This window comes from Sturnira hondurensis, unplaced genomic scaffold, assembly GCF_014824575.4.
Source record: "Sturnira hondurensis isolate 20B ecotype Veracruz unplaced genomic scaffold, ASM1482457v3 Scaffold0002840, whole genome shotgun sequence".
NCBI classification, from domain to species: Eukaryota; Metazoa; Chordata; class Mammalia; order Chiroptera; family Phyllostomidae; genus Sturnira; species Sturnira hondurensis.
In genome coordinates, this window is record NW_028075471.1 from 9,016,613 (window position 1) to 9,037,023 (window position 20,411).

Genomic DNA, 20,411 nt, shown 5'->3' on the forward strand with positions numbered 1-20,411 from the left:
GAGAAATTCTTGATTAAGACAGTTGCAATAGTAAAGAGAGGTTGTTAATTAATCCTAGAATCTCACTATACATGGAGTTCTGTAAGATACACTTATATTAACTTACTAGTAGTCTGTTACTTATAATATACATTTATTTTAAATGTCATCGGTGTTAGTGAGCTATTGCCACAATTATGCTGCACAACAAACCATTCCAAAAGTCAATGACTTATTTTAACAAATATCTGTTGTCATGTGTATGGATCTGTGACTTGCCTGGGTTTTGCTGATCTGCACTAGGCTTGGCTGTAGACTTTAGATACTAAAGTGGGTTGCTTAAGACTGGGTTGATTCCAGGCTTTTGTGTAAGTATTTTGCATACAATTCAGGCCTTTGTATAAGTATTATACTGGTGCCTAGGATAAAAGACTAACAACGCCTAAGGCATGTTATTCTCTTGGAAGATTACCAAAGTCCAATGGCAGCAAGACCACAGGCACAAACACGTTTCAAGTCCTCCACTCTTCAGTCTGGTAATAGCTCATTGACAAAGCAAATGTGATGGCTAAGCCCAAAGTCAACAGGTAGATAAGTTTACTCAATACACCCTGCAGTCATGGCAGGGCGTTTAATTCTAATACAAGTGAGTAAAGAATCTGTGCCAGTTACTTAATCATCATAATTTTAATGATATAATTTTTTTCTACTCTGTTTTATCACTTAACAAAAGAAGATAGTAGGCATCTCAGATAATCTCTCTTCATTCAGCTTGAACCGCCTCCTCACTATTTAAACTCAGCTCAACCCCACTGTGGAGAGGCCTACTGACAAATCAAACCTCATTTTCACCTGAGATCTCCAAAGTTCCCCAACCACTGAAACTTACACTGCTATGCCCCACTAACTACCATGACCAACTCAGAATATGTTTATTGAATCTCTAGCATATGACAGGCTCTCATTTCTACCTGGCAGATAGTAACATCTATATTTTATGAAGAAGCTAATAAACTTCCTAAAGGTTAAATAGATAGTAAGAAAGTGAGTCTAGATTCATACCCAGATGTGTCTATAAACACATCTCTAACATATTATGCTACCCTTATATATTACAACTGTCTATTATGTTATATACTGACTCTGTATTGTGGATGGATCTTGCTTATACATTAATTTTGTTCTTTCAAACTTATTGCATACTTCTTGAAGGCAAGATTTTCCTCCTAGCACAATTCAATTGTTTGATTTCAGGGAACCAGGCCAATTCTAAACATTATTATTCAAGAGAATGGAATTTTCCCAAGACACATGCATTTGATTTGTTAGTGGTGGTTAATATTAACTAGCACTAACTATCTTATTAGGTGCAAGCTATCATTATTCTGATTTTGTATATGCAAAAAGTGAGGCTCAGAGAGGTGAACTGTCTGGTACATGAACACAGAGTAAGTAGTAGAGTCAGAAAGCAAATGCAAATATCTGCAACTTTGGTGTTCTATTTTTTGCCACTAGTGTTCAATGATTCATTTCTGTATAATACTAGAGTTAAATTATAGCTATGCTGAAGGTTTTAGCTAAGAAATTCTATACAAACCAACACTTGGCAAATTCCTAGTCATGGCCCAACTGTTGGCTCAAGTTGCAGTAATACAAATAATGATTGTTTATATTTTTAAAAATGTGTATATGCCAAGTATGGTGCTAAGTGATTTATTCATTAACTTACCACAGACTCATAATAAATTCAATAAAGCACAATCTGTTATTATTCTCATTTTACAGATAAGCACACTGACACTTAGGAAGTGAAGTGCCTTATACAAGATTTACAGTGCCAAGGAGCAGAGCCTGCAACGAGCCAGTATATTAAGAATCTGAAAGAACGTACTTGGCTTCTGTGTTACATAATGACGGTCTTCTGTTCCAACATTATAAACAATCACCACTTCCCACTCCTCACAGAATGGATGGACTAAGTTTTATGTTAAAATCTTTTGTATTGAAAAGGCAGCATCTTATATATCCAGAGTTTTTGGAAAGTAAAAAGTTGTTTGTTATAATGTGATATTTATTTAATTCAGGGTTGACACACTAGAGCCCTTGGGTCAGATCTCTGCCAGCTGCCTGCTTTGAAAATAAAATTTACTGGAACACAGACATACCCATTCCTTATATGTTGTATAAGGCTGCTTTTGCTATAATGGCAGAATTAAGCAGTTGCCACAAATACTGTAGGAATCACAAAACCTAAAATATTTACCACCCTGGTTTAATTCTTCATTTCAGACCATTGTAATTTGAATTTTCATATGTGCTTTTGTGGGTGGACTTTCTCCAGAGAGCAACTTTGTTTGGATTCTGGGTCACTGAGCCCTGCCAGAAAGGTACTCACTTTGTAAAACAAGAAGTAGCCACTTTTTAAAGTCAGCCAGTTGGCTCAATCACACACTGGCAAGGACAGGACAAGAAAAGATGAGCATTTCCTATCCTTAACCATCCTCTGAACACTGTCAGGCTTTACATATGTTTTCCAAAATCAAACCAGGAAAGATTTGAGCTAATATGAAAGAACCTAAATGACTGAGGCAAATGCAAACCTAATCAGTCACCATTGAGTAAAGATACATCCATTAAAATAATTAATTAATACAGAGAATTGAGTCCTTCACTGACCTTTTTTTTTTTTACCCCAATACATTTTAGTGAAAACAGGAGCAGGCTATATAAAAGGGACTTTTAGAAGATTTAGTAACACAGACACACATTCTCGGAGTATAGACAGAATTAATAAAATTTCTACTTTCCAAAACTTCCTATATCAATAAAAAATCATTACAATTTTCAACAATTGAGCTGAAGAGCTTATTTTGGAGTTATGCAACCTTGAGTCAAATACTGATTTTGCTGCTGACTGGCTGTTTGACTTTGGAAAAATTGTTTCACTTTTCTCTCCTTTTTTTTGTTCCTTATTAAAATGTGGGTAGAATATCTAGTTTGCAAATTTATCATAGGATTAAATATGATAATATATGTAAAGTATTAGGCTTAGTGTCTGGTACTTAGTAAATATTCCCCATTTGGTGAGCAGTATTGCTGTTTAAACTCAAGGTCAGAACATTGGTCACAAAGCCCCCCTGAGCAAAAGTCTATAGAGAATTAGTCATGAAGGACAGAGAGCTAGGGTAGTTTATGCTTATTTTCAGAAAGGGTTAAAACAAAAAGGCTTAGCAATAAAATTTAATCAGTAGGCTATGTCCCATTATCAAGTTTCTTCGAATTTTAGGTCTGAAGCATTGAAGATTCAAGAAGGTCCCACATGTTAGGAGATGAAGGTAAATTCAAATCATTACCCATGTGGCATGTGGGTGGCTGAAACATGTCCTGAAGCTTGTAAAATACCTCTGTTTGCAAAGCTGTGCTAGATAGTGTATAATAGCTTCCATCATTTAGTGAAAGATAGCAAGCATAGAAAATACTATTTCTGTATATCATTTTTTGAAAGCACACTTCTGTAACACCTTGATTAAAATTTTATGGTTCAATGCTTATGAATGGACTTTGACTAAAAGAACATATTGATGATTCCTCTAGCAACAAAGGGAAAAGATTGCTAAAATATCCATAGCAGTTTTGAAGACTACATAGAAAATATCCTGTTCTGTGTTGCTTAGATGAGGATACCTACTGTCTTTCAATTTCAATTTCCCATTCCAGTTAGTCTTTCAATAATGCAGGTGCAGTCAGATAGAAATATCTGGCCCTGTGGTTTAGGAAGAATTTATAGAGAAGAATTTTCTTATGACCCCATCATAAAAAATCAGGACGGGGTCTTCAGAGAGTTGTTGCTCTAGGCAGTTAAATATTGCCATCTGGCCCCATGCCCTCCACATCTTTAATGCCCTTCAATTTTGTCTCTTATAACAGAAGAAAACATGTTCATGGGGTATATACATCTTGACTTCTTTCCACATCCCAAGAATACTAAAATTAATGCACATTTGGCAAGCTTAGCCACTGAAAACCAGCAGCCCATCAAATATCTAATGACTGTTAGAGGCTGTGTTGGCTTTGGAAACATAAGATTTAATTACTTCAACCCTGTTTTGGGAGGAAAAAAGTTGAGCATTATCAGTGGGAGAGTTTATGGCTGAACACATACTGTGAACCTCAGATGAAATTCACACTATAATATAGCAGTATTGGCAGGTGGATTGAGGTCTCAGATTGACATTTTGTTCCATTGATGCACTTTACCTCATCAGAAAAACATGGCCAAACAACATGCACTTTTGTGGAATGTGGGCATTTAAGCCCCAGGAGGCCAGAAATGCTTTGGTCTCTGCATTACTGATTTAGTCACTATTTAGTTGAACATCTATTATGTGTCAAGCATTGTGCTAAATGTTGGTCATACAGTGCTAAATGCAACAGACATGGTCTTGCTCTTAAAGAGATACTCAGGGGGAATAAGAGAATGAATAGGTAATATAATATTTAAGGTAATTTCATATTAAAGTGAAATTCTATGATGGTAATAAACAAGGTACTGTCACAAAACCAAATAACAAGGAGAAGCCCATTTTAGGCAGAATGATGAAGGAGAACTTCTCTAAAAAGGACATGTTTAAACTGATACTTGAAGAAGCCAGCCAAATAAACATCAAAACTTTGGGATGGGGGAAGAACACTTGTGGCAGAAACTCTAGGATAACAACCAGTGAGTCATACCCTATTATATAGTCCCTTCCACTTGAGTGTAGGTAGGACCTGTGTCTCATGTCTAATCAATAGTATAGGAATGACTAGAGTGAAGAGATTTTGCAGATATAATTCAAGTCTGAAATCAGTTGACTTTAATAGAAGAGGTAATTATTCTGAGTGGGCTGACTTAAACAGGTGATAATTTTAAAAGAGGATCTAGGAATCAGAAACTTGAGGCACCAGAGACTCTACTTTCTGTGTCTCTGTCTCTGTTTCTGGCTTTGAAGAATTCTACAGCTATCAGGATAAGAGTTGTGCTAATAACAGGAGGACACTTGAAGAGGATCCTTCCCTGTTGAGCTTACAGATGAGAACACAACCCAGACAGAACCATCCTTTTAGCTTTTGCTTTCTGATTCCCTGAGCAGAGAATGTAGCTAAGCTGTGCCTGAACTTCTGACTTGAAAAAACTGTCAGATAATAAATGGATATTCTTTTAAGCTACTAAGTTTGTGGTCATTTGTTACACAGCAATGTAATAAATACAAACACAATACTTTTAGCTGGACAAAATATATAAAGTCATTGGGAGGTGTGATGTGGTTAGCAAAGAGAAAGATGGTCAGGAGCCGGATCATGGGCCATTCTATGACAAGCATGAAAGTTCAGGCTTCATCCCCAGCACCTGACATTCAGTGTCTAGTGCACAGTAGGTGCTTAAAATATATGGTAAATGAATGGGTTAATTTATGAATAATTAAATTTTGTTAAATTAAAGTGTTAATACCAGACTGTCATTGCCACCCCCTTCAGATTTTAAAAACATTTTCAGTAAGATATTTATTGAAAGACCATTATGTGCAAAGAACTGTCTTGGTTTTAGAAGGCTAAAAAAAGTGATTAAAAAATACAGCCTGATCCAAGAAGCAAAATCTCAGTCAACAGATCTATTGGAAACTTTTCTACTAAAGACTCTATAATGAGGTATGGATACAACCTAGTAATCTGGGTCACAGCTGAAAGCCTGATAATTTGGGGTTTCTCTTCAGAGTCTAATAAACTATCTGAAAAGCTGCCAAGTGCTAATCAGGTCAAAGGAAGCTTGCACTGTACTAAAATAAGCACATTATCAAAGGTCATAGTGATGATGGTTTAGAGAGGAAAAGAAATAAAATGTTAAGAAAATTAGTAGTTCAATAATGATGGAGAATTCAATCTTAAAATGAAAAGGTGTTTGTGGATTGGAAAATTATATCCCATGTGTCTCTGGTGAAGTCTTGCAGAGTATTTGAAAAATTTTTAGGAATTCAGAGATGACAAGTGAAGAGGTTATTATCACCTTTTATTAGTTGGAACATGCATGTTATTCCTGCTGCCCCTTAAGCACAAATGCTGGCGGAAGAAAAGGTGAGTCATACCACTGTTGTTTCAAGGAGCTACAGATCAGTAACAGGGCAACCAGAAATGCCATTCTCAAAGTGCAGTATTGAAATGCAAGGAAACAACCGGTTTCCTTAGCTCACACTCCTGTTGGAGATCAGCTGGGTTGCTTCCCTAAGAGGAGTTTATCTACATTTGAAAATGTATAAAGAGGCAGACTTATATTCTTCTAAAACACACCTTAGTGATGTTTTTCAAGAGAAAAATATTCACACACTTGAAAATGAAGCAATTAAAAATAACTGAATAACTGGAATTAATCAGAGGGTAGGCATGGGCAGCAGCAGATACTTGGTACAACTGGGCATTAAATTCACTCTAGCTTTGGAGGCCATTAAAGAGAAAGGGGAGAGACAGTGCTTTGGATTTTTAAAACTTTAAAAGTATATATCATCATCATCACCATCATGATTATCACTTGCTTTGCATTTTATGACAACAGCAAGAAAGCCTTAGTCTCATTTCCCAGGTAATTCTACCTATTCCCAAACAGTTATCCTATTCTTTTCGAATTAGGTTTAGAATTTAACTCAAATGCCCACAGAGTGACATAATTAACTGCTTCCTCCTAGATTCTAGAAAGATAAAAACACTGATTTCATAATGAGTTTCCAGTTATTTTACATTGATTATTATGTTGACTATAAACAACTCTTCTATGAAATAGGACAATGCATTCTCAAATAAGCCAAACAGACTTGAAAAAATCCCACATGCAAATATGGAGACATTTGTTAAACGTCCTCACTTTTTAAAAAGATTTGACAAACTCAGTTCATGTTACGATAGACGACCAGTATATAACTGACACAACTGCTCTTCGATAAACATCATGTTTCATTTGAGATAAAAACTTCAGGGACTGCAAGAACCCTGCAGAGATCACAAGAACCTTTAGAAGCAACACCAGAAATCAGAAGACAGCTTCCCCTAGGATGTGATATGCCTAAGAACATATGTACATTTCTGGTTTTGGAAGCACTCAGGAATTGCTTTGTTTTGTAAGAAGGTCCAGAAAATACATAACAAAACAAAAAAAATAAGCAGGGTAAGAATGAAAGCCATGTGATTTTCCTTTTTACATGTATACGGCTTTGCTCTTCTGTGTTAACAGAGTTCTGCAGAGCTCAATGAAGTCTATGAGAAAGCAAGTGGACAAATCTATAATTTCTGAAAGCTGGTGGCAGAAGGGAAGTGTAGAGAAGTGTAGACTTATGTGAAGCTGTTCTGGTCAGTTTGGGGCTATTTGCAGGGGTAGCATCGGAGGGCTCACCAGGCTCAGTATGCCAGGGCACTGGTTGCCCAGCCATGCCTCCCACATCACTGGTGGTGTGGATGACAGATGAGGGCAGACTGATGAAGAGCTTCCATCTTTCTGGTTGTTGAATTAAAAAAGATAAACTAATACTTCAAAGCTGTGATTTTATATACATTACTTCTAAAGGTAAAAATGGGTTTAAAAACTGAGGAGTTGGCTTAATTAGGAATATTAAATAAGTAATCATACAGGTAGTACTTGGAAGTGGCAAAATCATGAAGGTGGTATGTTAGTGGCCGAAGTCTAGAAAACAATACAGAAAAGAATTTTCTTCTTATCCCATTGTTTTGATAGTTTATTTGCTGAAATTTTTTGCTATTTGCTTCCACTGCAAAGTACCTATATAGCTGAGACAAAAATTTGAAAACACAGAACAGCATAAATGAAAACAATAAAAACCAACCATAATAATACCCCTAAAGACAAGCTCATTTAAGATTTTGCTTTTCACCCATTTGGTACTTTTACCATAAAAATAAAAGTATGCTTTCAATCTCTGTTTCACAGCCTGATTTTCCATTTAACAATGGCTAATGGCCCTGTCTGGTGTAGCTCAGTGGATTGAGCACAGGCCTGTGAAGCGGAGGATCACGGTTCGATTCCCAGGCGGGGCATATGCCTGGGTTGCAGGCCAGTTCCCAGCAGGGGCCAGTTCCCAGCGGGGGACACATGAGGAGGAATCATACATTGATGTTTCTCTTCCTTTCTCCTTTCCTTCCCTTCTAAAGATAAATAAATAAAATCTTAAAGAAAAAACAATGGCTAATGAATGTTTTCCCATGTGATAAGCTTTCTTCTTTAACAAGTATTTTATTGGCAGAAGAGCATTCTTTTATATGGTTAAATCAAAATCTAATTAATCTCCTACTGTTGGGAATTAAAATTGCTTCCACTTTTTCCCTGCCATATAAAATGCTGCAATGACATCTTTGGACTTAACACTCTTATACACATCTCTGAACATTTATTCATAACAAATTCCTAGAGGTAGAGCTACTAGGTCAATAGGTTTGTCCTTTATAAAAGTGCTTTGCTGAAAATTAACAGATTACTGTACAGGAAGGTTAAAATAATAAATTATTGCAACAGTGACTTATGAGAATACCCATTTCTATAACATTCATAATGTATTATCATTACCAATGTTCTTTTTTAAAAATACTTTAATTTTTTGACAATATACTTCTACAACACAGATTACTAAAGTCATAGAACATAAAATTAATCATTTGTTTAGAATTCATTTATATATTTTTAAAAAGATTTTTGTGTTATTTTGTTTTTTAAATGTATTTTATTGATTATGCTATTACAGTTGTCCCATTTTCTCCCCTTTATTCCCCTTTGCCTTGCATACCCCTTGCACCTGCATTCCCCCTGTTTAGTTCATGTCCATTGGTTGTACATATAAGTTCTTTAGTGTCTAAATTTCCTATACTATTCTGAACCTCCTCTTGTCCATTTTCTACCTACCATTTATGCCACTTATCCTCTGTACCTTTACCCCCTCTCTTCCCCTTGCTCCCCCCCACTGATAACCCTCCATGTACTCTCTATTTCTGTGATTCGGTTCCTATTCTAGTTGTTTGCTCAGTTTGTTTTTGTTTTTATTTTTTTTAGGTTCAGTTAATAGCTGTGAGTTTGTTGTCATTTTACTATTCATATTTATAAGCACCTTTTTTAAAGATAAGTCCCTTTAACATTTCATATAATAAGGGCTGGATGATGATGAACTCCTTTAACTTGGCCTTACCTGGGAAGCACTTTGTATGCCCTTCTACTCTAAATGATAGCTTTGTTGGATAGAGCAATCTTGGATGTAGGACCTCACCCTTTCATGACTTGGAATACCTCTTTACAGCCCCTTCTTGCCTGTAAGGTTTCTTTTGAGAAATCAGCTGATAGTCCTATAGAAAGTCCTTTGTAGGTAACTCTCTCCTTTTCTTTTGCTGCTTTTAAGATTCTCTCCTTATCTTTCATCTTGGGTAATATGGTGTGTCTGCCTCCTTGGTGTCTGCTTTTTTGAGTTAAACTTCTTTGGGACTCTCTGAGCTCCTGGACTTCTTGGAAGTCTATTTCCTTTGCCAGATTGTGGAAGTTCTCCTTCATTATTTTTTTCAAATAAGTTTTCAATTTCTTGCTCTTCCTTTTCTCTTTCTGGCACCCCTATGATTTGGATGTCGGAATGTTTAAAGTTGTCCTGGAACTCCCTAAACCTTTCCTCATTTTTTGAATTCTTGTTTCTTCATTCTGTTCTGGCTGAATGTTTACTTCTTTCTTTTGCTCCAAACTGTTGCTTTGAGTCCCAGTTTCGTTCATGTCATTGTTGGTTCCCAATTCATTTTCCTTTATTTCACTTTTCATAGCCTTCATTTTTTCCCTCTAATTTGTGACCATATTCAACCAATTCTGTTAACATACTGATTACCAATATTTTGAACTGTGCATCTAACAGGTTAGCTATCTCTTCGTTGTTTAATTGTATTTTTTCTGGACCTTTGATCTGTTCTTTCACTTGAGCCATTATTTTTTGTTTTGGCATGCCTGTTACATAGTAATGGGTGGAGACTTGGGTGTTCACCAGGCTGTGGCAACCCATGTTGCTGCATAATGATGCTGTATGTGTAGAAAGGCCCAAGAGGGAACAGTAGTGCTTGCTCGTCTCTCTGCCAGTTTTCACTTACTTCCATAGCCACCCACAATCAAATTGGGCTCTTCTGGTGCTGATTCTTGGGTGGGTGCGTTTGTGTACATTCTACGAACCTGTGGGTCTCTCCAATGAACTCTCCTGTGAGGGTGGGAATTTCTCTCATCACCTCAATCCCCACAGGTGTTTTTAGTCAGAGGCTTTGAGGCTTTATTTCCCCTTATGAGAACCCTGGGTCACATGGTCTGTCTTGCTCACCAGTTGTTTTTCCTGTTTTATCTGCACATGAATGTGGGACCACCCTGTCTGGCAGCTATTGTCTTGCCTCAAGTCCTCTCCACCCGGCTGCCTGTCTCTGCCCCTCCTACTAGTTTGGATGAATGTTTCTTTAACTCCTTGCTCATCAGACTTCCATATAGTTGAATGTTCTCTCAGTTCTGGTTGGTTTTTGTTTTTAAATTTGTTGTTGTACTTCTTTTGGTTGTGCGAGGAGGCACAGTGTGTCTACCTATGCCTCCATCTTGGCTCGAAGTCCTCATTTATATTTTTTCTTTTGTGAGCTACTTGCATGTGCTCTTTGTCTTAATTTCTATTGATGTGGCACCCTAAAGTAATGATAATCTGACTTAGGTATGAGAACAGAATACTAAATGCCTTGGGTATTCATGTCTCAAGAACTACTTTACATTTATTATAATTCTCTTTTGGCTAAGGAGACAATCATTACACTGGGAGAGAGAACATTACTTACTTTTTTTATTATTGCATTATTGCATGGACAACATGAGTCATGTTAATTCATTTTTTAAATTTTTTTTACGTTAATTCATTTTGGGGGGGAAACCAATAAACTATGGTCTGGCCATGTAGCCCTATTCAACAACTTCAAAAACACTGAGATAAAAAATGGCATAGCAGTGGATTCATTCCAATGATGCTGCTTTTGAGCAACAAAAAAAGATATACATAATAAACTATTGCAATAAGAAGAAAAGTTAATCCCTAGAATAATTTTTTTTGCCTATTAGGTTTAGGAACACTTGACCACTTCTGTAGTTTTGCATCTTATTTACCACGTACATGGGTAATTGCTAATCTTCATGAAGCGCTGACAACCCACCTTCTTATGGCAAAGAAGGTGGTGGTAAGGTTATTAAGGTTAGTGATCATGGTAGATGGTTATACCACCTGCCTATCCCATTCTCAAAGTGCCATGAGGGATGCAGTAATATTTTAAGTAAAAAGAACAATTAAATTTAATTTTACAATGAGATTTATTGGAGAATTTCAAAATATTTCTTAATCCATCAAAGAAACCCTTTATCTTTGGGTTGGTGATCAGTGTTCTGGATTGAAGTGGCTGAGAAGAACGTAGAATGTCAGAAATACTTTGAAATGTAAGGTATATATTATGAAATAATAATTAGATTCCTATTTACTAAAATATTCAAAAAATATTCAGGGTAAACCATGATGGTTAACAACAACAAGACCTTATTTTCTGGTTAAAATAACCCGTTGCCTTTCATTGATTTAATTCAATAAGCAATTAGTGGACTTCCACCAAGATGGAGGCATAGGTGGAAACACTGTGCCTTCTCCCACAACCAAGTTTGAATACAACAAAGGTTTGGAGAAACAAAGACACAACCAAAGGACAGAAAATTGAATTGTACGGAAGTCCGACTACATCTAACCGTTCAACGGGGACGGTAAGAGGGGCGGAGCCAGCAGCGAGCAGGGTTGGGCAGGACAGGGCCCCCACCCAGGCGTGCAGGCAGGTGCAGGGCAGACCGCAGACGCACATTCGAGTACAGAGAGACAGACCACACATGCCCCAGGGGGCGAGGGCTGACGGAGGTGGCACACTCGAGTGCAGTGGGACGAAACGCGTGGGCCCGGTGACGGCAGCAACTGTGGCACTGGTGAGGGCCGCGGCGGCAGGCGGCGGACAGGATGCCATAGTCCCTCTTTGACCCCGCCCCCACATGTAGCGTCACAACCCAGCGACTTAGTTGCCCTGCAATACCAGTGAGAGCCATTGTCCCTCTTTGACCCCACCTCCACATACAACGTCACAACCCAGCGACTTAGTTGCCCTGTTCTAGTGAACACTTTAGGGCTCTGATCCTGCTATGGAACAGGCACGAACAACCCGAAAGATGGCGCAAGAAGAACTCAAAGTCCCAGAGCCAATAACTCTAAGCGACCGAGAAATTGCCAGCCTCTCAGAAGCACAATTCAGGACACTATTTATCAGGATGCTCACAGAACTGGTAGATTATAGTCACAAATTAGAGGAACAAAGTCACAAATTAGAGGAACATATGAAGGCTAAACTAATTGAAATGAAGGGAGATGCACAGGAAACCAATAGTGATGGAAAGGAAACGGGGACTCAAATCAATGGAATGGACCAGAAGGAAGAACAAAACATCCCACCAGAAAGGAATGAAGAAATGAGAATTCAAAAAAATGAGGAGAGGCTTAGGAACCTCCAGGACATCTTTAAACGTTCCAACATCCGAATTATAGGGGTACCAGAAGGGGGAAAGAAACAGCCACGAGTGGAAAACGTATTTGAACAAATAATAAAGGAGAACTTCCCCAGTCTGGCAAAGGAAATAGACTTCCAGGAAATCCAGGAAGCTCAGAGAGTGCCAAAGAAGTTGGACCCAAGAAGGAACACACCAAGGCACATCATAATTACATTAGCCAAGACCAAAATGAAGGAGAGAATCCTAGAAGCATCAAGGGATAAGGGGACAGTCACCTACAAAGGAGTACCCATCAGACTGTCAGCGGATTTCTCAAAAGAGACCTTACAGGCAAGAAGGGGCTGGAAAGAAGTATTCCAAGTCATGAAATCCAAAGACCTACAGCCAAGATTGCTTTATCCAGCAAAACTTTCATTTAGAATGGAAGGACAGATAAAGTGCTTCTCAGATAAGGTCAAGTTCAAGGAGTTCATCATCACCAAGCCCTTATTATATGAAATGCTAAAGGGACTTATATAAGAAAAAGAAGATGAAAAATATGAACAGTGAAAGGACAGCAAACACACAGTTATTAACAACCACACCTAAAACAAAAGCAAACCAAGAGGACAGCTAGATCAGGAGTGGAACCATAGAAATGAAGAACACATGGAGGGTTAGAAACAGGGGGGTGGGAGGGGGAGAAGGGGGGAGAAGGCACAGAAAATAGCATAGATGGTAGGTAGAAAATAGGGGGAGGGCGAGAATAGTGGGGGAAATATAGAATCCAAAGAACTTGAGACACTTGGCTATAAACTAAGGGGGGGAGAATGGTGGGGGAGGGAGGGTGCAGGTGGAGGGGATTGAAGGGGGGGAATAGAACAACTGTAATGGTATAATCAATAAAATATATTTTTTAAAAAAGCAATTAGTGATCTCTCACTATGTGCAAGAATTGTTTCATATACTAGAAATATCCTTTCAGGCAAGAAATTGTTTCGTGCAAAGGCAAAGATGAATGAGGCTAAAATTCTGATGAAGGATAATCAGGAAAAGAAAGACAGATAATAAACAGGTAAAAATGGATGATGAACAAGAAATGGAAAATAGCTGTAAAGGTGAAGAACGGAAATAGAATATATAGGTATGGCATGGCATGGAGTAGGTATGGCATGGAGTCACTCGGTGAGGAGTAAGGCAAGGGAGAACTTTAGATGAGGTGGCCTTCGATGACCTCTTGGAGAAGTTGATAATTAATCTGTGCTAGTCACACAGAGGTGTTGGCAAAAAAGCATTGTAAACTGTGGGAAGAGCAAATGCAAAGGCCCAGAATGAATTTGCTATGCTGGGGAAATGGAAAGAATGCCAGTGAATAAGCATGCAGGAAAAGTGGCATGAGCAGGGCTGGTTCGTATACTGCCTCAGGCCTTCGTGAGGAGTTGGGATGTCTTTTAAGAGTGATAGGACACCACTGGAAGGTTTTAGGCACAGGACTGTTGTGATCCAATTTACATTTTAAGAATATCACTCCAGCTGTATGCGGTGAGTACATTACCATGGGCAAGAGAGGAGGTACTATTACCAACTGGGTAGACACTGTGGTTATTCAGGTGAGAGATGTTGGTGCCTTGAACTAGGGGGTAGCCAGGGAAAGGAAAAGAAGTAAGCCTTAAAATCCTATATTTCTCATATTAAACATTTGTGGCACTATGCTGATACTGTCTGTTGACTTTTTGCCTCTTCCAGTAGATTGCAATATATTTTAACTGCTACTATTTATAAAGTAACCTGTGTTGTTCTGGGCACATTGAATCCTTATAATATTTTATCCCAAGGTGATGTGTGGAAGGTTAACGATCTCTCTAAGACCACAAAGTCAGTGTGGGGTCATATAAAGAGATTTACCTATGTTTGTCTGATTCTGAGCAAGGCACAAATCTTAGCCTGTATACTATAGTGTCTTCATTTAAAGTGTCTTAGGGGCAGAATTGGCATAGTGGAACCAGGGTACGGCTGAATTTGTCTAATGGCTCTTAGAAGGAGAAGGGCAGAAAAAAAATCAGAAAGGAGGGCTCTTGTTTAAGGTGCAGATGCCTGGACCCTGAGAGTGCAGGATCTGCATTTCTAGGGTTCAAGCTTGGAAATGTGCAGTTAACAAATGCTCCCAAGTGATAATTACTAAAATTTGCAGAGGTGACAAAGTAGGCACTCAATAAATATTTGTAGAATGAATAAATAAATATAACGAAAAGCTTCACAGGAAATGAAGATCTAAGGTACCTCATTCCCCCAACTGCCAATCCAGAGAAAACAAGACCATTTGGGGCTGGGCCCAAGTAGAGCCTCAACAGTCCCTTCAGATTCACTCAGAAATTCAGATGTGACTGATCCTCAGGCCTTCTGGAAGCTTTTGATTTTAAAGAATTATTCTTGATGAGCAGGTGCTAAGTCCAGTTGTCTCCCTAGCCGAGGGACTACAAGCTCCACAAGTGGCAAACACTATCTGTTTTAAAGGCAAAGCAGTGTTTTAAAAAATCATTATTTTGATCTTTTTGGACTTTTTGACAAATGGAAGCTAGGCTTTACTCACAGGGTTGATTTACTCTGATATACAATAAGCATAGTACCTAAGACCTATATTATGGAATAAAAAAATATTCTAATTTCTTTTTAAGTCAGAAGAAAAACATTCGAGCCTGTTTTAGCCTGAATTATATTAAACTTTTACCAATGCAGTTATAAAATATAATTTTTAATGTTTTTTAAAATCAATAACAGGCCCGAGAAATTTTCTTACCTATAAATTGGGAATAACAGTAATGTCTAGGGAACACAGAAATCATAATGTGGCCATTCTCACTCACCACTCTGAGCCCATGTGATAGTCAACGTACCTGGCAGGCATTGTACAAGAGCTGATGTTCAAACTTCTTGATCCCAAGAATGTTCTGGAACATCTCGTAGAGTTGCTCTTTGCTCAGAATCAGCTCAGAGGCTGCGCTGGCTGTCATCCGGGCCTGCTGCTTCCTGGGGTCCTCTTCTCCACGGTAGATGGCATCAAACTTGGCCATCCAGGAGCTCAGCACTGTCTCCTTGCTGAGGCCATCAATCTCAGGCAGGCTGCGCACCCTCTTCTCAATGTGCTTCTTGAAGACCTCCCGTGAGTCATTGGCGGAGCAGCCCCCACTCTGCACCATGCGGGCCACACGGTCACTCTTCAGGAATACCTGAGCAAGAACAGGGCCAGGAAAAGCATGAGAAAGTCAGTCCTGCAGACAGCAGTTCTCAGGTATCACAGGAGGAATGAGTGTGGTCACAAGCTGTCCCCCTGGCTCCTGCTCTGCCAACTCAGAGAAGTCACACATGTTTGATCTTTATGTCCAAATATGGACAATGAGAATAACAATAGTACTTACCAGGCTGTTGCAAGGATTAATGAGAAGTAATATCCTGAAAGGCAGCATAGGGTACATAGAGTCCAGGCCCAGAATGCCTGGGTTCTTTCTCTGCCACTTAGGGGCTATGTTTCTTTTAGCAAGTTAGTCTCTTTGTATCTCAGTTTTCTCACCTGTAAACTGGAGACAATAGTAGTCTCTACATAACAGGTATTTTTAAATGAGGATAAAATAAATTAATATATGAAAAGCACTTTAAAAAGTATCCCATACTAATGCCTTCTGGGTTATGATGGTTATTATTATTATATACAGTGCATGTGGCCTGATGTTGGGTATTTGACACTTAAATGTTAACTGCTATTTATATCTCATTCTATCCTCTCTATGATACTCATCACAAGTGAAATTGAACAAGTATTAAGTAAATGTGTATTTAATGTCTGTCTCCCTCTCCAGAATGTCAACTCCACGTAGGCAAGGACTGTGTCCTTGTTTTCCACAATGTTATCTGTCCCCAGAACACAGCCAGCAACTTTGAGAGTAAGCACACATAGAAAGTAGGCATTACATTCAGTCCATTTTGTAGACAGAAAACTAAGACTCTTCTTGTTAACTGGAACTGGCTGACTGTAAATGAGTGATCTTTTGATTACACCCTGGTACTTCCTTCCCTCACGGTCTCACCTGCTGCATGAGAACTTTTTCCACCTACCTGGTGGAGAACTGTGTGTGGCCCATTGGTGCTGTCTGGGTCCTGGGACCAAGCCACCCATTAAGAATAGTTTGCAATGGTGCCCACCATGTGGAAGCCTACACAGCTACATAGTTTGGGGGTATAACACAAGGTGGTGAGGCTGCTGCTTCATAGTCACAGAGAAGAAACATTCACACTTCAGAAGGTACATAAATATCCTTCCAGAAGCAGAACAAATGTTCACTCCTCTGCCAGACTTCAGGAAATGCTCTTGTTGGCCAGGAAACACCATTGCTTGGGGTATATTTCATCATCACCTGCTTCATCACAAAGGCTTCCTTGGTGGGAAGAGCTGTTAGCAAGGTGGCCTCCATTTACTGCGATTTAATGAACTCATTTACAAAGAAGGAGAGCTGAGGGTTAGCTTCCCAGGCTACAGGTAATGGCCCACTTGCCAGGGCCTGACAACTGGTACTCAGTGAGACCTTAGAGTTCATTTAAAAATCAGTGTTAGAATAAAATTTTCAAATGAATCCTCAGGCCTTATGAGACTTAATGAGCTAAAGAATTCACCTGAAACTCTGTAATGCTTGACACAGAGGCTTTGTCCATCTAACAGATTGTGTCTCAGGTTTAGTTTTAGACCTCAAAGAACTTAAAAGTTTTGAGGCAAATAGAGTAATTTTGTGGAGAGGCTGGAATTGTAAACCATGGTCCCAGGTCAGTTCTTGGATAAGTCACCTCCTCTCTTTGGTTCTCCAGTTTCTAATCTGTACACTGAGGGTGTTGAACTATGAGGTTTTGGGGGTTGTCCTTCTAGCTGTAATATTTACACTCTTCTTTATGATCCCATTCTTCTTTCTTCAAGCACTGAGATGGTGAAAGTCACTGTGCCAGGTGCCAGGGATACAATGGCAAGAAAAACAGATGCTGACCCAGTCTGCAAGCCTCCATGACATCATCTTAATAATCCCATCCAAATATCACTGCAGGTTGGGACAAGTGCTATCCAGGAAAGTCCAGGGGTCCAGGGTGCCTAAAACCAGGAATCTGTTCTAATGTATAATCAGGAAAGCCTTCCTGGAGGAAAACTCCTTGAAGATGATATGCAATAGGTGAAGAGAGAGTATTTCAGAGGCCAGGAACAATATGTGTAAAGACCCCGAGTGTCTGCAGACATAAGGAGAAGCCAGGATGGCTGTGGCAGTAAAGGCTGGGGAATGACTGATGTAAGGTACACAGGAAAGGGCCATGTGGCCAAGGGTATGAGAGGCCACATGGAATATATTCATTTTCATTTGAAGGGCCCTGGGAAACCACTGAAGGTTTTAAGCTGGAACATAACACAATCAAGTTCACATTCTCTTACTTTAATGTAGAAAACAGACCTGAAAGAGGCCAAGAGAACTGGCAGGAAGCCCTGCTGGGGGCCACTTGTAGAACTATAGGTGACCGAAGATGGAGGTGAGGACACAAAGGGGTTGGGGTTAATTCTTGGTTCTCTAATGAACATTAGAGGTGACTTGGAAACAGTTAACAATGAAGTCACCCTCTTCTCCCCATCTGTCCATAGCAGTGTCCCACAAAATGGAGCCAGTTATAAACCCTCAGCACCATATTTCTGTCCCCTAAAGCCCTTCTGTAGCTGACATTTGTCATCTGTCTTGGTGACTCTTTTGTTAATATGTAAGTCTCAGGAAGGCAGGAATTATAACTGTTTTTTTCCTATTATTTGTTCAAGTGTCCAAGACAGTGTCTGGCATACTGTAGCACCAATGTAATTGGTGCTACATTGAATGAGTGAGTGAATAAGAACAAAACAGACTTCTCGAAGCAGAGACCCTATTGAGATTCTATCTGGATGGGGGCAAGCCCAATATATGGTTCTCTCCAAACAGCTGACTGAGGCTAGATATTCCATGGCACCTGATAACAAGTCATATGAAATGAACATGTTGGCACATTGATCCCAGCTGGTGTCCATAACTGGCTGGTGACTCCTGTATTCTGCACGTATCATCTACACATAGTCCATTTCTTCATTTCTAGAGGCCACTCAATCCGTATTTGTCACTTACCCTCTATCAGCTCCACTCTCCTTCACTGTCGCATGCGGTTAATGCATCAGCCAGCCTTCTTTGATAAGGATAAAACTGAGAGGATTTTGAAAAGTAGGGCCTGGACAGGAGGGAAGATGAGTGGAATGTCAAGTGTGTGAGGCAGGGGGCTGAAGATTGATGTGATAGCAAAGATGAAATGCCGAAAGGAGGCGAGACAGCCAGGGGTGAGGGGAAGCAGCAGCAGACTAATTTTCCAGGCACATTGTCTGTGTTGGCTTCTCAGTGTGTCAGAGGGAAGGAGGGTCGGGCCAGCCTTGCCCTGCTGTGAATAGTGCCACTGAAGACCCACATGCTTGTGTGTCTCTGAAGCCACCCTTGCCACTCATGTATAGTGGGAGCTCTATCTGGCATTTTTGTTTTCTGTTTTGCTTTGGGTTATTGTGAGAGACTTCAACCCCAGGCACAGTTCCACGTGGCACATCCATAAATCCTCCCTACTCCTCTGCCAACTTCCAGATAGGTCATGATGGGAGATGGAAGATGAACAAATACATGTGGAATGGTGAAGGGCAGTCAACTCAGTGACTCGACCTCATTCATCAGTCGTTCCCTCCATCACCTGAGCCAAGCAAGCTCAAGGCTGTTTAGAAGCACACAAGCACATCAGTACTGAACACTGCGGTGCAGTGTAGGGTGGAGCCAGCCCAGCGCCACTTCCTTGCTGACAGGCTGAGAAACCAAGACAGATCATTCCCAGCTCAACAAAAATGTATCGTTGCAAAATAAATACCAAAAAAGATTTTGGTGTTGAGAGTAAATGAGAGTAAAAACAAAACAACCTGGTTGCTCCTAGTGAATGGCTGAATAACAAGAGGAACAGGGTCTAGTGTCAGAGAACCTGAGTTCAAATCCTGTAACTTTGAAACCTGAGCAAGTGGCTTAATCTTTTTGGCTTCCGTTTCCTCAACTCTGGAATGGGAATCATAAATACCCTACCTTGTAGGATTTTGGGAAAGATTCAAAGAGATAACATGTGTCAACTGGTGAGCATGGTGCTTGCTAGGATGTTGTAACCGAATTAGCTATTATTTTTAATAGAGTGTCATGCAGCCATACAATAAGCATTTTTTCCCATTAGCATCAAAATATGTCCATGATCTCTTGTTAACCTGGACATTTGCAATGGTAGGGGTAAGGTGGAGATAGAGGATTGGAGCATTACTCTGGGCTGAGAACATCATAGGTACTAAAACATTTTACTGATGAGGATGTCATATGTGTGATTTTTGAAGAGGTAGGAATGAGATTGAAAATGATTGTGCTAATAAAACAAGTGGGTTATTAATATTTTATAGTAATTTTCCATCTTATTATGGAAATCAAACAGCTATCTGAAAAGATAAATACCCCAATTTAATAGTGGTTGTTTAGGATAATGGAATTACAAGTATTTTTCTAACCATCTCATTTAGATTTTTTCCTACACTGTCTAGGTTTATGATTATCATTCATTATTTTCATAATCACTTAAAACACCTCTTTATGCATGGAAAAATACAAAATTTATCTTTGTTGAAGCAAGATCAATGTTCATTTCTAAAATAAAATGCACCTTTGGATCTTAGAAATCTTCCTCACCGAAAATTAAGAGATCCTGGGGCCGTGGCCTGTGGCAGGTAGTGGTAGATTAGGAG

General features: G+C 39.3%; 1 protein-coding gene across 30 annotated transcripts in view; it reads right to left on the reverse strand.

The window, feature by feature from the left end:
* The window catches only part of CADPS (calcium dependent secretion activator), a 473,884-nt gene that overhangs the window by 329,900 nt on the left and 123,573 nt on the right, over positions 1-20,411 (reverse strand). For all 30 annotated transcript variants that reach the window (XM_037040838.1, XM_037040841.1, XM_037040843.1 and 27 more), the window contains exon 3: positions 15,460-15,792. In XM_037040838.1, the coding sequence (XP_036896733.1) occupies positions 15,460-15,792 (333 nt within the window). The remainder of the gene's footprint in view (positions 1-15,459; positions 15,793-20,411) is intronic.